Source organism: Ascidiella aspersa, chromosome 7, assembly GCF_963924565.1.
Source record: "Ascidiella aspersa chromosome 7, kaAscAspe10.2, whole genome shotgun sequence".
Lineage (NCBI taxonomy): Eukaryota > Metazoa > Chordata > Ascidiacea > Phlebobranchia > Ascidiidae > Ascidiella > Ascidiella aspersa.
Window position 1 is genome coordinate 30,654,680 of NC_139453.1, and position 22,455 is coordinate 30,677,134.

The 22,455-nt window shown below is 33.6% G+C and overlaps 1 protein-coding gene and 1 long non-coding RNA gene across 2 annotated transcripts; both read right to left on the reverse strand.

Moving 5' to 3' along the window:
- Positions 1-5,366: 5,366 nt before the first annotated feature.
- On the reverse strand, positions 5,367-6,612 carry LOC146138939 (uncharacterized). Its single transcript, XR_014501424.1, has 4 exons — positions 6,442-6,612; positions 6,139-6,277; positions 5,924-5,983; positions 5,367-5,833 (listed from the first exon to the last, which is right to left on the reverse strand). It is a non-coding gene; the product is annotated as an uncharacterized LOC146138939 (long non-coding RNA).
- Positions 6,613-18,317: 11,705 nt separating this feature from the next.
- LOC146138940 (uncharacterized) lies at positions 18,318-19,870 on the reverse strand. The gene is made up of 4 exons (XM_083394740.1): positions 19,570-19,870; positions 19,036-19,130; positions 18,820-18,866; positions 18,318-18,480 (listed from the first exon to the last, which is right to left on the reverse strand). The coding sequence occupies exons 1-4, from the start codon at positions 19,847-19,849 to the stop codon at positions 18,318-18,320; spliced, it is 585 nt and encodes a 194-aa protein (XP_083250866.1). The 5' UTR covers positions 19,850-19,870.
- Positions 19,871-22,455: the final 2,585 nt, after the last annotated feature.

Below are 22,455 nucleotides of genomic sequence, written 5' to 3' on the forward strand. Positions count from 1 at the left end.
GCACTAAAACCCAACAATGCTTTAAAAAACAGGACCGAATTGCTTAAGACTTCTGTGTGCAGTGTTTCATTGTACTCACTATTGGCAAAAATATAAGTTTTGGCAACAACCTGGACAGTTGATATAATACAGTTTACAGAACTGCTTCAAATGACAGTTGTTAAGAATGTTAAACATATGGGAGATTTTTTTATTATAATGTACACATGTTAGCAAATTGTTTAGGCGATTTATTGCTGTGATTGTAGGCTCTGTGGGGTAGATTAAGATTAATCCCTTCCCCAAACAAAACCAAGGTTGTTTTATTTAATAAAAATATACTAGGATTCGCTATTCTGGATTCGTTATTCTAGATTTGAAACCTATTATTCTAGAATACCTTGGGATTCTACTTTGAACATCCCTAGTCACGACAAAAGGTGCTTCCTTCAGTTGAAGGACTGAAAAGCGACATTCGGCACCAAGCCAAGCCAGAATGCTTTCAAAGAGGCTCTCCTCGCGAGAGATTTCAGCTTTCCCGTGATGTTGGCAAAGAGAGCCTACTCTACGAAAGTACTCCAGCGAGACACCACGTGGATTTTGATAAATATAATTTTTTCACTAGGTGTCTCTAGTGTTGTAAACACTAAATGTGTTCAAAGAGATATAATACACAAAAAAAGCGATATAATACACATATTATACTGACCTATCGGGGGTCTTTAACCGGATCACTGTGGGGTTTGTGTCCTGGCATTATTTTTCCCCAGTATAAATACTAAACAAATTCTGCTGATGCGCAGTTCAACTCTAGCCCTACCTCCAAGTGGCGGCACCGTCTCCCTTATGGTGGTCCGAGGACTGGGCCTCAACTTATACTGACACTTCAGGCTTTCCCGACCTACTTTTTGGTCAATGGAAAGAATACGCCACCACACCTTACGTTTCTTTTACATTTTACTTTTTTTTTGCTTGCTTTTTTAAAAAAAAAAAAAGAAAAAATAAGTTATAAAGCACATATATTGTTTATCATTTTTTTAAGAAAACACATTTTGTCGCGTTGTTCGCAAAATTGTACACTAGTGAATAGGGATGTTCAAAGTAGATTCCCAAGGTATTCTAGAATAATAGGTTTAGAATCTAGAATAACGAATCCAGAATAGCGAATCCTAGTATATTTTTATTAAATTATTTAACCTCGATTTTGTTTGGGGAAGGGATTAATCTTAATCTACCCTACAGGGCCCACAATCACAGCAATAAATCGCCCAAACAATTTTCTAACATGTGTACATTATAATAAAAAAAATCTCTCATATGTTTAACATTCTTAACAACTGTCATCTGAAGCCGTTCTGTAAACTGTAATATGTCAACTATCCAGGTTGTGTCCAAAACTTATATTTTTGCCAATAGTGAGAAAATGCAACAGTGCACACAGAAGTCTTAAGCAATTCGGTCCTGTTTTTGAAAGCATTGTTAAGTCTTATTGCTTCTTTTTTGACTAACATGATCTGTTATGCAGTCAAATGATGTACTGCAAAGAATACAAAGTTATTATTGACATTACGAATTCTTGACAATTACGTTGTGCATAACTGCATAACTTCCCTGGATATTGGCCTAAAGTTGACCTTAAGTAACCCCATAGCGCATTTTGTGGACGGCCAGCACGTTTTGCAACGCTATGTTACTTTTGCAACTTAACGCATTTAGGGAAATTGCGAACTCCACACCTGACATTACACGTTAGCCGCTCGCCCAATAACGCTTGATTGACACTTAATTATTAGACGAACGTTATCGCGAGACGCGGTAATTGGTCGCCCGAAAAAACGCTGACACTGCTCTACGAGGTTACATTTAAAGCAAGCACTATATATTTGTCGCCTCAGTGACAGGCCAACTTACCACACGCGTTTGTACAATTAGGCGCGACAATCCGCGGTTAAACATGAAATTATATCGGTTCCAATTACCCGAAATAAACGGCAGAATTGGATTCGAATCCCATCTGGATTCGAATCCAAGGATTCGATATTCTACTTTGAGCATCCCTACTAGTGACTGCACCACCTATTTTCAGTATATCACATCTAGAAAATGGTTTGTTTGTGACTTCATCTCTAGAATGTCATGCCGGCCCTGTTCCAAGCGAACCAGGTTGTTTAAGGGATTCGCGTGAACAGAAGTTTAAGAACCCCTGGTCTAAGCTATTATTTCTTAACATGACTGTTACGAATAAACCACACACGGCCATTGCCCCTTTGCAAACTGTACTTTTTAACATATTTAAAGCATGCTATAACAAGCGATTCACGCGAACTAATTTGGTTGTGTAGTATCTTTTGGCCTATTTTGAATTTTTTCGCTCAAAAGTCCATTGTGGCACTCTTTGAAAAAAGTTTAGCAAATATTTATTTTCGCAATTCATATGTTCTGCCTTACGAAACTAAATAGACGGCCCTATGTAAAATCACAGTTTTTCCACCTCAAACTAAACGTTGAAAAATATTATGTGGCTAAAAAGAGTTTTATGTCGGGGGGGACCTTAATATAAACCTATTAAATACAAAGGAGAGAAAAATCAATGCATACATTAGCAACATTATAAGTACAGGAACAAACATCTATATTAACAAACCCACACGATTTGACCAACATTCGAAAAATTATTTACTTGACCACTTCTATTCCAATGCTATATTAAATCATATCACACCAGGTATAATAGAATACCATATATCAGACCATCTACCAACATTTCTAGTCATCCAAACATCAACTAAAATTAAGAATATTTCCCAACTTTAAAAGAGATGTAACACGGATTTAGAAAAGGTCACTCCACTTCACATTCTACAACTGAACTTTATGAAAATTTATTATTAAAAAAAGATAATCATAATCACACCTGCATTATCCTGTTGGATCTTGCTAAGGCCTTTGACACCGTAGACCATAAAATTTTACTACAAAAACTTAATCATTACGGTGTCAGAGGACTACCCCTTTTGTTAATTAAAAATTTCCTAACTGGCCGAAAACATATTACAAAAAATGGGACAACAAAATCTAATCCACAGGTGCCTCATACGGAGTTCCTCAAGGTTGCATTTTGGCTCCACTACTTTTCCAAATTTATATTAATGATTTACCATCTAACACAAAACTAAATTGCAGCTTGTATGCTGATGATACTGTTCTTTTTGCTTCCCATTCCGATAAAAAACAACTGGAAAATATATTACAATCTGAATTAACTGAAATTGATCATTGGTTTCGAGCTAACAAATTATCCATAAATTACTCAAAAACCCATTTCCTTTTAGTTGAAGGTAAGAACCAAACTGGTCAAGTCAAAATTAAAATTGGGGACTACAAAATAAAACAAATTAATTCAGCAAAATACTTGGGACTTATTATAGATGACAAACTTTCATGGTTACCACACATAAAAATGATAGAGCAAAAAATATCTAGGGCAATAGGTCTAATAGCAAAAATGAGATTCTACTTAGACAATCATGCACTACATCTACTATACTATAGTTTAATTCACACCCACCTTCAATATTGCATAGTTGCTTGGGGAAGGGCAAATCCAACAAAATTAAATCATATTAGGGTCCTACAAAATAGGGCTATCCAAATCCTAAGCAGTACCCCTCCAAAAACTAGGCTACTTCCCCTATACCATAAACATTCCATTTTAAATTTGAATGATATATTTAAGCTTGAAATTCTTAAATTGATACACAAATTTAAAAGCAATGAATTACCTGAAACCTTTCTAAACCTTATGGCACCAATACAAAACATACACTCCTATGAAACAAGACTGCGGGTAAATCAAAATTACTTTAGGGCTGGTGTGCAAACAAATTCTGGAAAAAAAACATTAGCTTTTTTGGGTTCCAAACAATGGGAAAATATAAGATTAGATGTTAAAACGCTGCCATATACTCAATTTGTTAAAAAAATCAAGGAACAATTCATTCAAGCCTACCTAGTTTAAAAAGGTAAACAAACAATCAAAACAAGCTCTAAGCACGAAAGAATAATCATAATTAAACAGATAAGAAAGATAAGAATAAAACAGCTGCTGCTGAAAACGTGCGTGTGAAATCACGAACTGTGACGTATTTTGACAAAAATATAAAAATATTTACACACAAAGAAACAACAGGGGTCGTGACTTTTTCAGTGACACCTGTCACTACTACCTGTCAGTGACAGGTGTCAGTAAACTACTGACAGTTTGAGCCCAAACTGTCACTACTACTGCCAGCTGTCAGTAGGGTGACATGCGGCTGCTTTGAGACTAGTGACAGGTAAATGTTCTGTAGTGACAGGTAAAGTTTCCTAACGTCCTGTCACTACAATATTACAGTTTTCTTTATAGTAAAACGAAACTTTGAAGGAATAGTTTTGATAATTTACTTTGATCGAAGTGCTGGTTATCGCATCCCAGATCACACCAGTACGAAAAAGGTGAATACTATCCGTTAGGAAGGTAGTAAACTCTCGCAGTGACAGTTCAGCCGATGCGAACAACTTTTAACAGCCTGTCACTATGAATTTAGCCTATTTTACTCAAAAAACATGTGTTTTAAACTTTGATATTATGCAGTGGCACTGTCACGACAATATTTATCTTGCTTTTGCAGTTTAATACAACTTTGTAACTACATTATTCTGTAGTGACAGGTAAACAAAAACTTTTATCAGCCTGTCACTCTAATATTTAGCTTGCTTTTGCAGTTCAATACAACTTTGTAAATACAATATTCTGTAATGACAGGCAACTGTGGAAAGTATGGCAAGTGCACCCACAAGTTTTTTTCAACCTTTCAAAAGTGCACTTCTAAACTAATCGAAACTGCACCCCACATACGTTTACAGTGCAATGTGTGCAATACAGAGAGTTTTGGAAAATCATAAAGTGCACCCCAAGTGTACTTTTTTGACGTTTGTTGCACCCGGTCACCCGGATTTTTTCGGCAGTGCACCTGCGAGATTTCTCTCAATGCTCATGTGTCAAGCTCAAGAATAAACTGTACCGGTATGCATTATAATAAATCTGCTGCTGCCTACCGTTTGCACGTTTACACTACAATACTACATCTACCACAACGCATGTCAATCAAATCAGGATTGGCAAGTTGAAACATGGATTCAAAATCCTTTTCTTTTTGACTTGAACAACATTAGTGATGCCAATCTCAGTAAAGATGACCTAATTGATTTGAGATTAAGAGTTATTACAGAATCTTGATGCTTACTTCTGCAAACATAACCATTCTTGGTAAAGCAAGCGATTAGTTTCGGCATGGCACTTTGCTCTCGCTACTAAAAACCTCTGGCCCTCTTCCCTGCAGATGTTGTATTATGTCAATTGTTGATTCTGTTATTATTCGTTATGGTCCATGAAATAAAAGAATAGCTACACCATTTAACTTTGTTTATTGAAAGGTAAAAGAGTTGGTTAACACTACTATAGTGCATTATTTCAAACAGAAAAACAGATGCATAATCAGTTCAGTTCTCAAGGGCATTTTGGATAACATTATATTTATTCTGGAAAAAAAATCACGACCCCTGTTGGTATTACCAGCGTCTGTCATAAACACAACATATAAATAAAATACAGTATTATTAAACATAAACAAATTTAGTTTGGGTTTCTTTTATAAACTTTGAAGTCCCAAGATTATTAAAAAAAGTGTTAGAGTCATTACACAAAAAACAACTGCTTAGGTGGGTCCTGTAAAGTTGAATAGTTGTGCATGCTCTTCTTATCTGATTGAATTTTGTTAGTATTCTTCAGACTAAAAGTAGTAGCCAGACCTTCCTACAAATATAAGGATAGTTGTTTATATACAATTAAATAACAGCTAAAACTTTGTTTTACAGTTTAGGAAATTAAATGGTATTATTATACCTTTATTTATGTGCCTTGATGTACAGCAGCGGCTCTTAACCTCTTCTAGTCAACCACCACCTAGTTTCACAAAAAAAGTCTCAATTTAATGTTGATTATTTGAGCGGAGCTGATTTTAAATTTATATGTAGTTTAATTTACAACGATAAATTGCAATATTATTCAATTTGAAATAATTTTTTAAATTCCCATTAAAAGCTGGAAAATAAACAAACCTTGTCATTCCATGATACAAACAAAGTTTTGGTAGTAACCAAGCACTTTAAGAAAGCCAAACTCGGTAACTTAGACCAGGATCATCATTCAAGGGATTGGGAATGCTTTGTAAAACAAATTCAACTTGATTTGCTCCAACTGGATAAAATAAAATGACAACAATAGTATCACTGCATTGTCATTCAAATCTTGTAATACTAAAAAACACCATATTAGATTAACCAAACCTTTTTGATTAGGTTTTACTAAAAGAACAAATTATTTTACCCAAGTAATTTCAAAAGCATAAAAATAGCACTTACCATATAACTAATTAATCCAAATCAGAAGCAGTGTTATTAATGAAGTTAAAACATAAACATGTTTTTAGTTACCAAACCCTAGTTAATTAATTCTAAAACAAACAGGGAATCAAATTATTGCAACAAACCTATTTGGAGATAAACCAACTTACCAAATGAATATTATCACTGTTACAAAACTGGAGTTTTACATTTGGTAATATCCTATCAAGGTATATAACATGACTCTGTTCAATACCATAAAATGCAAAAAAATCCAAACTCTATGGTGACAGGCTGCTGAAAATATTTTTGTAAATTATGATCGATTATTAGTTATATTTTAACTTCTAAATGGTAATGTAAACATAAACATCCTATCTAAGCATAGCCTTACGATAATCTTATAAAAGTTACAATAAACTGAAAAAACAAGCTAAATATAATAGTGACAGGCTACTAAAATTATGCTGTTTTACCTGTCACTGCAGAATATTACTCTTGAAACACATATTTTCTTACTTTAATCTTATAAAGATATTATTAACATAACTAAAATATCATGACAGTTACATTAAACTGCAAAAAATTAGCTAAATATCGTAGTGACAGGCTGGTCAAGTGTGCTTTTGCTATTTTACCTGTTACCGCACAATATTGAAACTTAAAACAGATATTTCCTACTTTTTTTATTAAAATATGATAATTATACAGTCTCATTAGGGTATAACATAACTACAATATCACAAAAGTTGTATTAAACTGCAAAAACTAGCTAAATATAATAGTGACAGGCTGGTAATAAAGTGTTTCTGTTTTTTACCTGTCACTGTAGAATATCGACATTTAAACACATGTTTATCCTACTTTTTAGTGAAATATATTACCTATAATAGTATTGAGGTATAACATTACTATAAACTTATAAAAGTTGCATTAAGCCGCAAATACGAGCTAAATTTCATAGTGACAGGCTGTTAAAAGTTGTTCACATCGGCTGAACTGTCACTGCGAGAGTTTACTACCTTCCTAACAAATAGTATTCACATTTTTCGTACTGATGTGATCTGGGATGCGATAACCAGCACTTCTATCAAAGTAAATTATCAAAAAAAACTGTAATATTGTAGTGACAGGACGTTAAGAAACTTTACCTGTCACTACAGAACATTTACCTGTCACTAGTCTCAAAGCAGCCGCATGTCACCCTACTGACAGCTGGCAGTAGTAGTGACAGTTTGGGCTCAAACTGTCAGTAGTTTACTGACACCTGTCACTGACAGGTAGTAGTGACAGGTGTCACTAAAAAAGTCACGACCCCTCCTCCAAAGAAAAGCGCCAGCCTTATCGCGAAATAGATGTGTCTGCAATTTAAAATTATGCTCTTTTTGTTGTTTCTAACTATTTCAATTCTTTGTTCGTTTTATATACTTTCATTATCCGCTCACAAGTAATGTCAATTATGTAATTTGAATTTAGCATTCCAATTTTATCGTTTTTTCGAACTGAATCTAAACCAGGAGACAGCTGACTCGATGAACCTTACGGTCTTTCGCTGTCTCCTGGGAACGTCAAATATTTCAAAACATTGTGATTTCGGCGATTCTCGTTTTTTTTTTTTTTTTTTTTTTTTTGACGTTCCAAATAAAATATTATCCTATCCTACCTATCCTATCCTAACACGAAAATACAACCATAGGCCTAAGTATTCAACTTTTATGACCTTTTAGCTAAAATGGTTCTCGGCCCTGCTTTATTCAAACAAAGTTGTCGAATGAAATTGTAATGCGACAAATAGAGGCTTAAAGAGTAACGTTAACCAGTTGTGCATAATTTTGGCGTAATTTCATACATTTTAGCCAAAAACAATTAACTGGCCACAATCAAAATGATTGTTTACGTAATAAGAAACGGCAGATTTGAGTGATTAGTTCCATGGCTGCGGAGTCGGAGTCGGAGTCGAGTCGGACTTGGAACTCGGGACTCGAGTAAGATTACGCAAAACTACTCGAGTCCCGAGTCCAACGTGAGCACGGGCGGTACCAAATTTCCAAAATGACGTGACCGCAAACTGTAAATTGTAAAGGCGGAATAACATTTGGTGGATATTTTACCAAAGTATTTTCCAAAGTAAGTATTGTGAGTGGAAGCTTTAAATGACACATTTAGTTAAGGTGACTTTGGCAAAATACAGAAAAGTCGAAACCGAAATCGGGACTCAACGAAATCGCACTTTTGGCCGGAGTCCGGACTCAGGAGTTGGACTCGGGTTATTTTTAACCGACTCCGCAGCCCTGATTAGTTTTAAATGTAGATTGAAGGTCAAGCCAAGTATTTATCTGCGGTTTGAACTTGTGGGGTTATGGGTCAGATTAATGAGTCTTCATTTATATAATTGCCAAGATGAATCGACCACACTCCTACAAGATTTGAGGTGGCCTGTCTTCGTGAGGCCAGACAGGTCCAATTCTTTCTTTTAGTTCAGATACATGAACAGTCAATTTTGCTGTATTCAGTCAAAGCTGTAAAAGCCTCTCCGCACTAGGCAGTACTGGGTGATACTGGTTGATACTGGTTGATACTGGTTCAGTCACAAAAGCACTCAAGTTTGCTGTCTGAGTAGAAGCTATAAAAGCCTCTATCTCTCCCTCTCTCTGGTTTATATTGATTGAACACGCTATTTATAGACGAGAATCAGTTAAGAAAATTTCTGCGATAAAGAAAGATTTACGTCATTAATTCTTATAATACTTAACAAAATATCACGTGATAACAAGGCGTGGTTTAAACCTTTTTCACACTTATTTCTGACGCGAAACATACAAATTTTACGTCAAAATGCGATTGCGAAACAGCCTCTGTCTGCAGTTAAAATGTCAACAGTTTAAAAATCACACAACCGGGGAAACCGACTAATGTTCAGACCGCGGTGTTTTGAAACATATACAAAAAAACGGATGTAAATAACTTGACGCATAAAAATTGGTGTCAACAATTTGAATTTTGCAAATTCGCTGCAAATATTATGTGGTTGCAAGAAATCTACGTAACGGAATTTTACCGAAAACTTTCCGCGTATCGTTTGCACATTGGCTGCAAGGAGTAACGTAAACATTAGAATATGGTTACAAAGAATTTAGGCCATAGATTTTTACTGAAAATTTTCCGTTACGACACATCGATTAAAACAAAAATTCTCTGTGTAAACACAATATGACAAAATGGCTTCTACAAATATTCCCACGCTAGATTTTGGAACAGCTTGCATATTAAAAGCTGGTTATTTGTTTGTGAAATGTGTGTGGACACGTGGACGCGAAAATTGTTCGATCACATAACGCATTTGCGCAATTGTTTTAGTCAGATTCCTGATTCCTCGAGAAAGTTTTCTCTTTGGTGCCTGAATTAGCAACCGAGGACTTTGATGTCAGCGTTCGCTGAGTTGCTCGAAATTGTTGTGTGCTTGACACACCATTGCATTGCTGTGGATTGAGCTTTTCAGGCGATCTGTGCGGCAGCAGGGGAAACTCCCTGTTTGGTGCGTTGTAATTTTAACGTCACCGGAAAGCCATTCATTGTGCGCTGCGCTGTGCTGTGACCTTTCGCTGTCCAACGTGCTTTTGTATTCTGAAAAATGCGAAATATTTTTCGGCAGATGTGTGTTCGTATGTCTTGAACATTTTTATTGCAACACTTCAAACTTAGGTTATTAACATTTTGGTTATAGACACACATATTTTCTATACTTATATATATATATATAGGCGCGACAGGTTACATTTAAAGTTTGAGACAATTAATTACTGGAATATATATTTACTCACGTTACACATCTTTTGCAATTCAATACAATTTTAAATTTTATTGATTTTTAACATTGAGCAACATTTTCTTAAAAATTTGCATTTTTTTTTTTTTTTTTTAGTTTGCACAATTCGTTCAATGTAAGTTTTAAAATAACGACGCATCACAAGAAAATACGCTTTGAAGTTGCTGCTTATTCACTATTGCTTTCAACAAAAGGCAGGAAATGGGGTGTTCCTAAAGTTGTGATTTGAAAGCTAATGTTTCGCGTGTGGATAAATCATTATGCTTTTTGATACGAGGTATTTAAACTCGTGTGTAAACGCGGCTGCGTGATGAGAGAAAAACAGACAAAAACCCAAAACGTACCAAATGTTTTAAAGAATTCGGAAATTTAACACGAAATTATTTCGTGCACAACAAAATTAAGTCGTGATTCACAAGTTTAACGCGTTGATTTCAAACTATTGAGCTCCAAGAACAAAAATTAAGCTCTTTTAACATTTGTCAAAAGATCGTGCGATCGACGTTTAAGCTTAGACTTCATAGATATAGACTATACATAATTTGCGAAATGCGATACATAATGGTTTGATAAACAGTCGCACTAAAACAATTTACAGACCTTTCGGTCGGTATTTTAATAATTATACATATATATATTAAAAGTATAAGATTTTCACCTGATAAACTAGGCAGAATCAGTTATTGTGAAATCCATAATTCCGTTTCGTTTTCCATGATTCCAAACGGTGGTGATGTCTTTATCGACAACGCTTGTTTGTATTTCGTGTTTCGAATTCCAAGCAAATGCTTTGCTGACGCTATGGAGCGTCTCTTCACGTATCTTTCGATGAGATTAATTTCTTCTAAAGCTGGCTTCTTGCAAGTTCCAAACATGACAGTTTTTATGCGGCTGTTTGTAGTCTTCTTGGGAAAGTAGTTTGCAGGTGGTTCGTTCCTCACACGCGGGCATCAATTTGTAGAGGTATGTGTATGGGTCTGATTAATGAGTCTTCATTTATATAATTGCCAAGATGAATCGACCACACTCCTACAAGATTTGAGATGGCCTGTCTTCGTGAGGCCATTCAGGTCCAATTCTTTCCTTTAGTTCAGATACATGAACAGTCAATTTTGCTGTCTGAGTAGAAGCTATAAAAGCCTCTATCTCTCTCTCTTTTTTTATATTGATTGAACACGCTATTTATAGACGAGAATCAGTTAAGAAAATTTCTGCGATAAAGAAAGATTTACGTCATTAATTCTTATAATACTTAACAAAATATCACGTGATAACAAGGCGTGGTTTAAACCTTTTTCACACTTATTTCTGACGCGAAACATACAAATTTTACGTCAAAATGCGATTGCGAAACAGCCTCTGTCTGCAGTTAAAATGTCAACAGTTTAAAAATCACACAACCGGGGAAACCGACTAATGTTCAGACCGCGGTGTTTTGAAACATATACAAAAAAACGGATGTAAATAACTTGACGCATAAAAATTGGTGTCAACAATTTGAATTTTGCAAATTCGCTGCAAATATTATGTGGTTGCAAGAAATCTACGTAACGGAATTTTACCGAAAACTTTCCGCGTATCGTTTGCACATTGGCTGCAAGGAGTAACGTAAACATTAGAATATGGTTACAAAGAATTTAGGCCATAGATTTTTACTGAAAATTTTCCGTTACGACACATCGATTAAAACAAAAATTCTCTGTGTAAACACAATATGACAAAATGGCTTCTACAAACTCATCAAATCTTTGTAACTTTAAATCCCTACTTTTTTTAAATCCAAATTAAAGAGATTTATTTACCTTTTATATAATATCAAACTGCAAAAGATGTTTTTAGCGATGTAAAAATTTTTGGAAAGGAATATAATTGATTCAGCTTTGAATAAAACCTTTTTTTCACCTGCAAAAAAATCTAAAAAACAATTTTTTATAAATACAACCTCGCGTGGTAAAAACTTATTTTAAAATCTTGTCGCTAGACGGCGCTCATACGCTAATCGATTGGTCAGAGACAAACTGCTCTTTCGCCAAGAATCCAAAATAGCACATCACTGCCAGACTTGGACAACTAGATTATTCTAGTTTTCTAATTCATTGAATTAGAGCAAAATGCGGTTAATTCTAATTCTAATCTAATTTATGAATTGCTTGTGTACTCTAATTCTAGTTCTAATCTAATTCGGATTTTACCAAAAATGCTACTTTGTCCAACGACATTTTTAGTCACTCAGTTAAAACACAGAATTTCAATTAAAACTCTTTGGTTGGAACGACTTGTATATAATTTGTACAGTCTAAAAAACATAAAAAGGTTTAAAAATTAGGACACACATATTTACCATTCACATTCTTATAAGAATACTTTGCGATTAAATTAAATTGGTTGTAAATAAATAAATGTGATTCTAGTTGAAATTTGTTTTTTCAGGAATTCGGTAATTCTAATCTAATTTGAAAAAACTTAAAACAATCTAATTTTAGTTCTAATCTAATTTAGAAAAACTAAAATGCTCTAATTTTAATTCTAATCTAATTTTAAAAAGCTAAAATAAATCTAGTTGTCCAAGTCTGATCACTGCTATCTATTGCGTCATTGCCTCTGGCAAACATGACGTCAAACGTTATGTCATCATCACATTTTTACTTACTCGTGCGGCGCCTGTTTGCTTGGTATTTTAAAAGTCATAATCTTGATTAGTGACCTTTCGGTTATATAGTTTATTTGCTAAGATCGAGTGTTAACATCAGTTTCTGCAAAGCACATTTAAAAAAATAATGTGTTACATTAAAAATACACCACTTTTTTCAAGTTTAAAAGACGTTATCTAATATAATTATGGGTAGAATTGTAATTATGGTAGAAACGCCTGCCGCTTATATGTCGGCAAAATAAAGCAACGTTTTATTTTTATTTTTTTTTTTAATTCCCCTTTTTTAATTTTAAATTGTTTCACGGGGGTGAGGAAATGCTGAATCAAACACAGAAAATATATTACTGTAATTTATTTCTTTGCTCAATACAGCTTAGTGAGTTAACCATCTTTAAAAATGATTTGAATATACGGAAAGCTAAGAAACATTCAATTGCAAAAGCAATACAAAACATTAGATTTGTTTTCCTGAAATTTATTTCAAACTACGCCAAGCTTTTGCATAATAACGCGCATATAGATACAAAATAATTAAGAAAGTGCAAGCCACATAGGATACGTAGGAAAATAGGCTTAAAAAGTATGAAAGCAGGGTTAAAAGATCACAGAAATGACAAGGTTGCTATAATTGCCATTATTTCAGTAACATATCCAGTATGCAAAACAAGTAAAAAAACGAGGAATGAATTGTGTGCGATTTACGTGCAACAAAATGAGTATAAAATCGCAATTTAGCATAACCGCTGAACGATATTCAACATTATGGACTTAAAAATAACCTAGTTAAATCAAAAGTCGAATGCAATCAATTAATAACTGATATCATCCAGTTAATTGCCTATTAAATAATTGATATTACGGTAATCACCTATTATCTTGTAATGTAGTAATGATAAATGTACACAAGTGTTTGTAAAAAGTGTGCGAATTTGTTCTTATAAGTTTGAGAACCACAAGGAGATAGAAACATTACACAGGCAGAGAACCAATACATGTTTAAAAAACGAGACAAGAAGTTTGTAAATAGGCAGTCAAGCTTAAAAACTACCGGCAATATACACAGCAGGCTTACGTGCAATAGTTACAACGAACTGGAATACGTTTATATGTCATGGGTCTATTTAAATGACTAAGGGCAATATTAAAAACTGTCAAAATATTTAAAAAAAATATATTCCACCTTGTAAAATGCAATTAAACAAGCTTTTAAAGAAAAAAATGGGTCATTGTTCATAATTTTAAAAAATAAAAAAACTGTTTAAACAATTGAGGCATATATTGTAAAACGTTAATAGTCTGTTGTGGTGTTAAGAAAACGTAATTTGTCGAGGTAAATTCGATATTAGAAAGAAAAAATCTGGGCAAGCCTCTACAAAAAGACACATAATATAAGAATACAGCAGCAAAACATACATTTCAAATCATACATTTAAAAGCACACTGAATGGCTACTTCTGAAAATTACGATGAATCACTTTGCAAAAGAACTGAAACAAAAAGTGCCATTATTAGAAAACTGTTTTTGTTTAAAAACATCGACACGCACACAACAATACACATTGTTAGGTAAACAATGGCCAATATTTATATATTAGTTAGATAGAGATACCTTCATCGGGAAACATAATATTTAAAAAAAAAAAATTAAAGGGGTGATGTAAACCATGTTATAATCTTTTGTTTAAGCAGCAGATACAATCAAACTCTATTCTAGAACTTACCCTTCAGTCAAAACTGTGTTTTATTACTTGTTATAGCCAAAAAGCGAGTTTAATTCAATATTTTCGTTTCAGTATTTATTTTTATACATTGGAACACTATATACGGATCTGTTCATAAGCTTAATGGTAAAAATAACGGCCCAAACAGACATAAAAAGCGACATGCTTTATTTTCAAACGTTTCGGTATATAAACGGGTGTAACTGATGTGGCCTTCATATCACTGATGATGACATGAGCATTTGCCGAAACGTTTGAATAATAAAGCATGTCGCTTTTTATGTCAATTTGGGCCGTTATTTTCACCATTAAACTTATTTTTATACAGTTTTAGTAAAAAGCGCCCAAAGTAAACTATTGTACATAACTTAAACACCATTGTTTAACGGGATAACACATAAACCAGTAATTTAATCACCTTTTTGTTGTAATCCTAGTTGGGAGTTGATAATCTGTTGATGAATTTTATGGCCAGCACCGCACCACGCCAATGTCTTTTGTTTCTGTAACAAAATGCAATTGCTTCATAAAAGGATAAATAATTAGGTCTTGGCCAAAAAACTAAAACACTGACTCATATGAGAAATAGTAAAAAAACAACTCTGCCCTTTGAAAAGAATATATAGATATTTGACAATATTACTCGAAAAAATGTCCATTTACCCCAATCAAACTATTTTTTCTAAATATTTCTACACGTGTGTGCTTTTGTGATCTGGCACTTCTTGAGTTGTGTTGAGAGTATTCATGTGGCTCACATATCAATAACAGTACATCTTGTGGTAACAATAATGGTATTCCACAGTACTGACTAAATCTGAGTTCATATTTCACCATTTTTTTTAAAAGGCTGTTTGGTTGTTAGGCAAATAGAAATAAATAAATTTAGTAATTTTAATATTTAATACCTTCTGTGGTTTGCGCGTGATCTAGTTCTTGTGACAAACATCAGAGTGTTGTATGCACGCCTCCAATTTCTTGCAATTCTATGGAGAAAAATATGCTACCAATTAGAAAATTGGAAAAGTTAAATGTAAGATTAATTAAAAGCCTATTCAAAAGTATCTATTTTGTTGAAAACAAACTAAGATTTGTTGGAAACGTTCAAAAAAAGATACCTATAAGGAGGTTGTAGTAAGAATATCAAAGCACTTTCAAAATAAATAAGGAGTTATTTGAAACGTTCAAAATGATACCTACTTTTGTACGTGCTTTGATATTCTAGATACCTATTTCTTCATGGGTTATTTATTCTATGCCCACCTACAACCTCCAGCCAATATGCTCAAATATAATGCAGATAACATCAACAAATCATTTTGATTTATTTCAAATGGCAGCAAAATTTAAACAGATAAAACCGAAAGTCAACTACAATTTATTTGTTGTGTTTCTTTGTCGGATAATAAGGTTGAATATTATAACATAAATACCTGTGTTTTTGCACACATTGTTTGGTTTGTGCCACAAACTTCAGCATAATAGACACATTTCCAAGCACATGTTTCCATTTCTTTAAAATCCTGTAAACAGTTTTACACACCGTTAAAAAAACACAAAAATATTGCAACATTTACCCGATAAAAGTGATGGTATCGCTACTCATCTAGTACTAGGATAACACCAGTGACAATCTGATAACAAATGAATGAGTACTTGTGCCATAATTTATGATTAAATGCAGAACCTTGAAAAGTAAATTTATCAAAAAATAGTAATTTCACGACTAGAGGTAACTAAACTTATATAAGCCAAAGAAAATTAGGATCTTGTAACTTAAAAAATATTATTGAACGTTTTCAATTTTATCTACTTGTTTGCCTGGGCTTAAAAACGACATTTGGTATCAGATTGTGATGCTTCTCCTAAAAATATTAGGTATAGGTACCAAAATAAAATTCAAGCATCAAACATTTCTAGTATCGGTCATTTTTAGGACTTTTATAAAATGCAATTAAAAATCTAAATGGAACTATTAAAAAAAACAGGTACATTTTATGATTTACCTTGTTCTTTTTATGTGTCTTTTGTTTGTTTGTGTCATGAAGTCTGGTCCTTTGTGATGTAACAAGAACTTGCAACTGAAAAACAACAAATTTTCACAATAAGTTCAATGCAAAAGTTTTTACATAACAAAAACAAAAGTAAAAACTTGTTCAAATAACTTATTTCCTGATTAAAAGAACATATTGTCACTTATTTGGGGAAATTTATTATTTCACTTCATTTCTTCTATTGTTTTAGTACATAAATGTAATATTGCAAATTCCTTTAAAAAATTGCATATTAAAAAAATTATTTAAGTACAAAAACTCCTTATAACCCTTTGATTGTCACTTACACAGGAAAGCAAATAGCATGTGCCTCCCAAGGGTGCTGGCATGTTTCCCAGGATTTCAAATTGCAGCGGCAATAGAAACATCTCATGCAACCACCTGAGGTAAAAATATAGTTTCCAATGTGACTCATGGTGTTTGTTAAGAGTAATTCAAGACTTTTGTGTTTACTTCACCTAAGAGTCATGTGTTAAACCTGTCATAAAACATGATCTTTATAAAAAAGGCACAACAGAGCCAAAAAAGTGAAATTTTCGGCACCGATGGCTTCAAAAATGAACACAATTATTCACAACAATTATTTTTTATAATTATAGTGAAACAAAGTGCCAATAAAACACAATTTACCAATAAAGCAGAACCCAGCATCTGCAAATTGTTGCTTGCTCGAATGTGGAGCATCGTAGTTGTCAAATTCTTTTGGAAATGTCCTCTTTCGCTCAGGTGTTGATGTGAGTGTTTTGTGGCAAGGATATTTGCAGGAGTATTTAACCTGCAAATTGCCATTTTATTTTTTAATAAGTTACACCATCATTTTGGGAAATAAAATGATACCCAAATATATTTAGAAAAAAATCTAATGCACTGAAAAATATTCCCCTAAACTTCAAATTAAATTTGGCTTCTTTGAGTAACATTTTTTGAACAACTCTCAAAGTCAAAACAAAAATAATACTTTACAAAAAGTGCTTTTTCGGATACTCAAAATATGTTATTTGTTTAACCTACTTTATCTAAATAAAATTCAGCATGAGAAAAACCTCAGTACCTGTCCTTTAGGTAGACTGCAGCAGCATTCTGTATTTGATTTGAAGCAACAATTTTCCAGATGCCATGATTTGAAAGTTGCAGTGTAACATTCAGGATGAGTTTCTTTACAACCGCAACTTTAAATACAAAATGTTGTTTCACATTAAACATAAATGAACCTAACCACAACCTAAAACTATCAGATATTTTTGGGGGAACCAGTATTATAAATTAGGATTGATTGTATTAGTTTGGAGCTCATACTGGATGTCAAGTGATAGTTTTGATATTTGTCTATTCTACAAGGGTGGCAAAATCAATATAAGAAATCAATATATGACATTTAATATCACGGTTTTATCTTGAAACTTTAATTTCTCACAAAATTATATATTAATATCTCCGGTAAGTGTGCTTCTTAACACAACATTTTGTCTTAATAACCTGGCAAACATATATTTTTTATTTTTATTGTCAACAATTTTGCTTATTTCAGCAAATTAATGACATCATTTGAAATCAGTTCAGTAAAAAAAGAATCAAACATTTCCTCATACACAGCCAAAACAAATAAAATGCAAATTGTCTAGGGTTTCTAAAAAATAAGTTTACCAATAGCAAATTAGGTTGTGGTTTTTTCCGCTGCAATAGAATCCACTTTTTGCAAAGTCGGTTGGCGTGTGTGGGGCAATCACGTCATGATCAAATGAGATGAAACTCGAAACTCTCCCACATAAGCTACTGTGTGCCACCGGTGGTAAAAATCGTTCTCTAGAAAAGAAGATTGTCTTAAGTAGCAAAAGTTTATAGTACTGGAAATGGTGTTGAGGGGTTTTGTAAATATACATTTAGTGTCTTTCCAAATCTTTTAAAATAAACTCACTTTGAAAATTTTAGCAAATAAGCCAGGACTTTAAATCTTTAAATTAATTGATTTTAAACTTTTTTAAGTAAGATAGTAGTTAATTTTATAAAATTTGGAAATAAACTAATTGTTGTCAGATTAGAGTGAAAAACAAATGAAAATATTTTCAATTAGTATGCAATAAAACAATTTTTAATATAAAAATATATTTTCATCTTGGTAAATAAGCATTTTATTTTTCTCACCCAGGTATTTGATAAACATTGCGATCAACTCCAATAAGTCCATCATTCTATTAAAATAAGATTACAATTTAAACAGCTTGAATATATGCAAACTAAGCAAAAGTTGCAATTAACAACAGTTTTGTGACAAACAAACCTTTTTAAAGCAAAAACAAATAGCTTATATTTACAGAATGCCTTTGAAGACAAAACACACATTTAAACAAAATAAATTACCGGAAAGATCTGGGTAATTCCTTGCAAGTTTGGGGTTGTCAGTTCTTTAAGGAAATTTTCTACCCGACACCTTGTCACTTCAGAACATGAAGACTCTTCAATTTAAAATGTTGTTTTCTTGTTATTGTTTTTTATGGTCCGAAAACCTTTTTAAACTATTTCTTTTATCAAGGTGATCCAAAAATCAGCGTAAATAATACAGTAAAGCTTTGATAATCCAATTGTGAACATTTTGTAATCGAACATAACATAAGACAACAAGTTTTTAGGAGGCCCTGGTCTAGACTCATACATGACGCATATAACTTTGGGATTAGGGTGCGGGTTTGAGTTTGGGTGGATTAAGCATTATAATTAAATAATAAATATAATAATACTTTACCTGTTCGCACCCTAACCCAAATAATGTGCGTTGATTTAATAATTATTTGAACGCGTTATACGGTGGTAGGATTGTAAACCAGCGTCGAAAAAGGTTGCCAACTGGCCACCACTGCTTTAAGTGTAAATGGTTTTGCATCAACATAAATTTACCTGCAAGTTCATTTCGTAGAACTTCACCCAAACTGTTTTTTCTCCTTCTGTTTGTAATTAGGAAGCTACGAAATATTTCCCGGTAGCAGACGTTTTTATCATTCAACAGAAAACAAGCCACTTGGACTACGTTCGAGTTTTCGGCTAAAAACTTCAGCAGCTCAGTCTTAATTTGATGGCTGCTCATAAACAGAGCAACATAGAAACCTCCCCAAACATTATCCTTTGTTAAAATTTCTGCACAGCTCTTGCAATTTAGTGAGGCTTCGCATTGTTTCATGAATTGAAGACGTAGATCATTTAAATCCCCACCATTTTTTTCAATTTGTATTAGAAAATTGCAAAACTTTGTAGCTATGCAATTTTCAATTTTGTTTTTCAGTTTATTTGTTTGATACATGGCCTTGACATTTTCTGAAATAAATGTATATTTTTTTATTTAGGCAAATAAATTTTAAAAAGTAAATATGAATATTAAAAAAAATTCGATATGTAAAACGGGAAAGTCCCTATTTAGTTATAAATTAGCGTTCGTTATCGCGGTATATTATTAAAGATTAATTATTAAAAGGTTCCTACAGACAGAAACATTAGTTTTGCCTTGACCTTCGATTACACAGCTCCAAAATTTGATAAACAATTATACCACAACCGCACTAATGAATTACTCAACAATTTTTTCTTCACCTCGCACGAAATGCAAGTCTGCATCTAAAACTAGAAATTATGTTTTGACTAATGATAAGGGCGTGGCTTAAGCTACAACGAGTATTCAAGTCACGGGGTTTCTGTACAAAAGAAAACGCCGAGGAATTCCCCAAAGCCTGGCACCCTGTCGGCAAATACCCAAGCAATCCCATACGTTTTAACTTAACCTTTGTATATAATTTGTGGGATAGCTAGCTCAATTTTTAATTTTTTTTTGTTTACTTGAATTTCTTAAAACTGGCCTGGTTGCGCAGTTAACCTGATCTCCTCTTAATGAACAAATTAACAGAAATAAGTGCACCTCTTAGCACCACTTAAAAGTCTTATTGAAATAGAATCCACCATGCCATAACAGGCAAAACATACGATTTAGAAAGTGAGAAAGCAAGACTCCGTCTGAAGCGTTTAAAGTTGTGAGAAGCGAAAATACAAGTAAACACAACACGGTTTGCTAGCCACGGCTTTGACCAACGCAATGTTACAACAACAACTATAGTTATTGCTACACATTTTTGATGAATACTTAGCGAACCTTTAGGTCTAAAAATAAGGGGTTCAATAGCATCACGTTTTTTTTTTTTATTAATGTAACTGTTTGGTGCTAATATACTCCCGACTATAAAACTGCATTCGAGCTGAGCATATTCCACAGATGACAGCAGTTATTTAAAACAAATGCGTGTTAGAAACATCGCTAACTTCTCTTAACTACCTAATTACGATAAAGTTGTCAATAAACATTTGCAAATTGCTAATGCCTGGCTTACACAACTAAAAAATCAGCTGGCAGCCGAGCGTTCTTGACACGCCTTTTGTATTACAAACTTTTTCTTGTCTGGCTGTCTACGTAATGTGTAAATAGCGATGCTGTTCTGCTCGAAAACGTTTGCCTATTCGGGTGGCGCAACATGTTTTGCTCTAATACTCCAATAGCCCACAGGTAACAAATTTGCTTTGCTTTCAAGCAGTAAGGACGCTGGCCGAGAATCCCACAATTTTTTAACAGTACAGTAACGAAACGACTTTCCTAAAAAGTAATTGTAAGGAAATAATTATGGGGGAATAAATACACTAGTATTATTACTTCACCCATCCAAACTCAAACGCTAACCTGCACCCTAACAACATTAATAACGTTAGCAATAAAACCATTGAATGAAAATGTGGTAGAATTTCAGACCAGCAGTGCCCATCTGAGTAGCTACTAACTGCTAATTCTCCGATACAGGCCTACTTATATAAGTAAGTAACATTTTGAGACCGTTCGGTTCATTAAAACATCTTATAAAACGATTTGCCAAAATTGAAATTGCAAGGAAGAAATAATTATGGGAGAATAAAACTTGACCCACTCAAACCCAAACACTAACCCGCACCCTAACCCAAATGAGTTTGGCAATTCTAGGCGAAATTGTGGTAAGATTCGAGACCAGCGCATGTGTAAAGACAACTGCTAGTTCTATGATAGAGTTATGCAGGTAGTGTTGTCGAGACCGTTCGGTTACAACAGAACACGCTGTTGGTGTATATGATATAAACACTTCACTCCCCCTTTCGCTACAGGAAAGCTAAATTTAAACTTCAGAATGTTGCAATTTCTCTGGCATTCTTCGGACAAGTATTGCCACTACATAGCACAGGTGGGAACACATAGACACACCCCCTTCACAAATAGACACGCCCCTTTAATCTCAGTAGAAGAGATTCTTTTTTTGTTCGGGATCACGCGTGTGTCTATTGTGACGAACAAAGGGTTGTTTCTATTTATGTGTGCCACCATTGCCCCCAAGAAGCTCGTTTTTCTTGGTCTGATTTTCTTAGATCGGAAATACCCGGTAATTTATTATTATCACAGCTGGGTTTAAAAACGCTTTCAAGGAAAGGCAAGAAAATATCAAAAAAAGTGCAAAATTGTATTTCTCATTTGTAGTGTTTTCAATTTACTCCGATACCCGATACTATCACTTAGTATGGGTTATTGTAAATGGCGTAAAAAGTCTGGGATAATAATATAACCAAAAAACATACTACGAAATAAATTTTTTTAGCTGAATTATTTAGCCTTTGGGACCTTTCGGTTCGGTAAAAAAGGGTAAAAAGACAACCAATGTCGAATACGGACTCTACCATTTGGTCCCTATTTATGAGCAAATGTAATATAAATCCTACCGCTAAGTG

Bases quoted from the DNA above. Each gene is read 5' to 3' on its own strand.
- LOC146138940 (XM_083394740.1), bottom strand. From the start codon at position 19,849: ATGAAACAATGCGAAGCCTCACTAAATTGCAAGAGCTGTGCAGAAATT. The intron at 18,867-19,035 runs GTAATTTATTTT...TTATTTTAATAG, and splicing joins GAATTACCCAGATCTTTCCG to AATGATGGACTTATTGGAGT. The intron at 18,481-18,819 runs GTGAGAAAAATA...CTTCTTTTCTAG, and splicing joins AATGTTTATCAAATACCTGG to AGAACGATTTTTACCACCGG.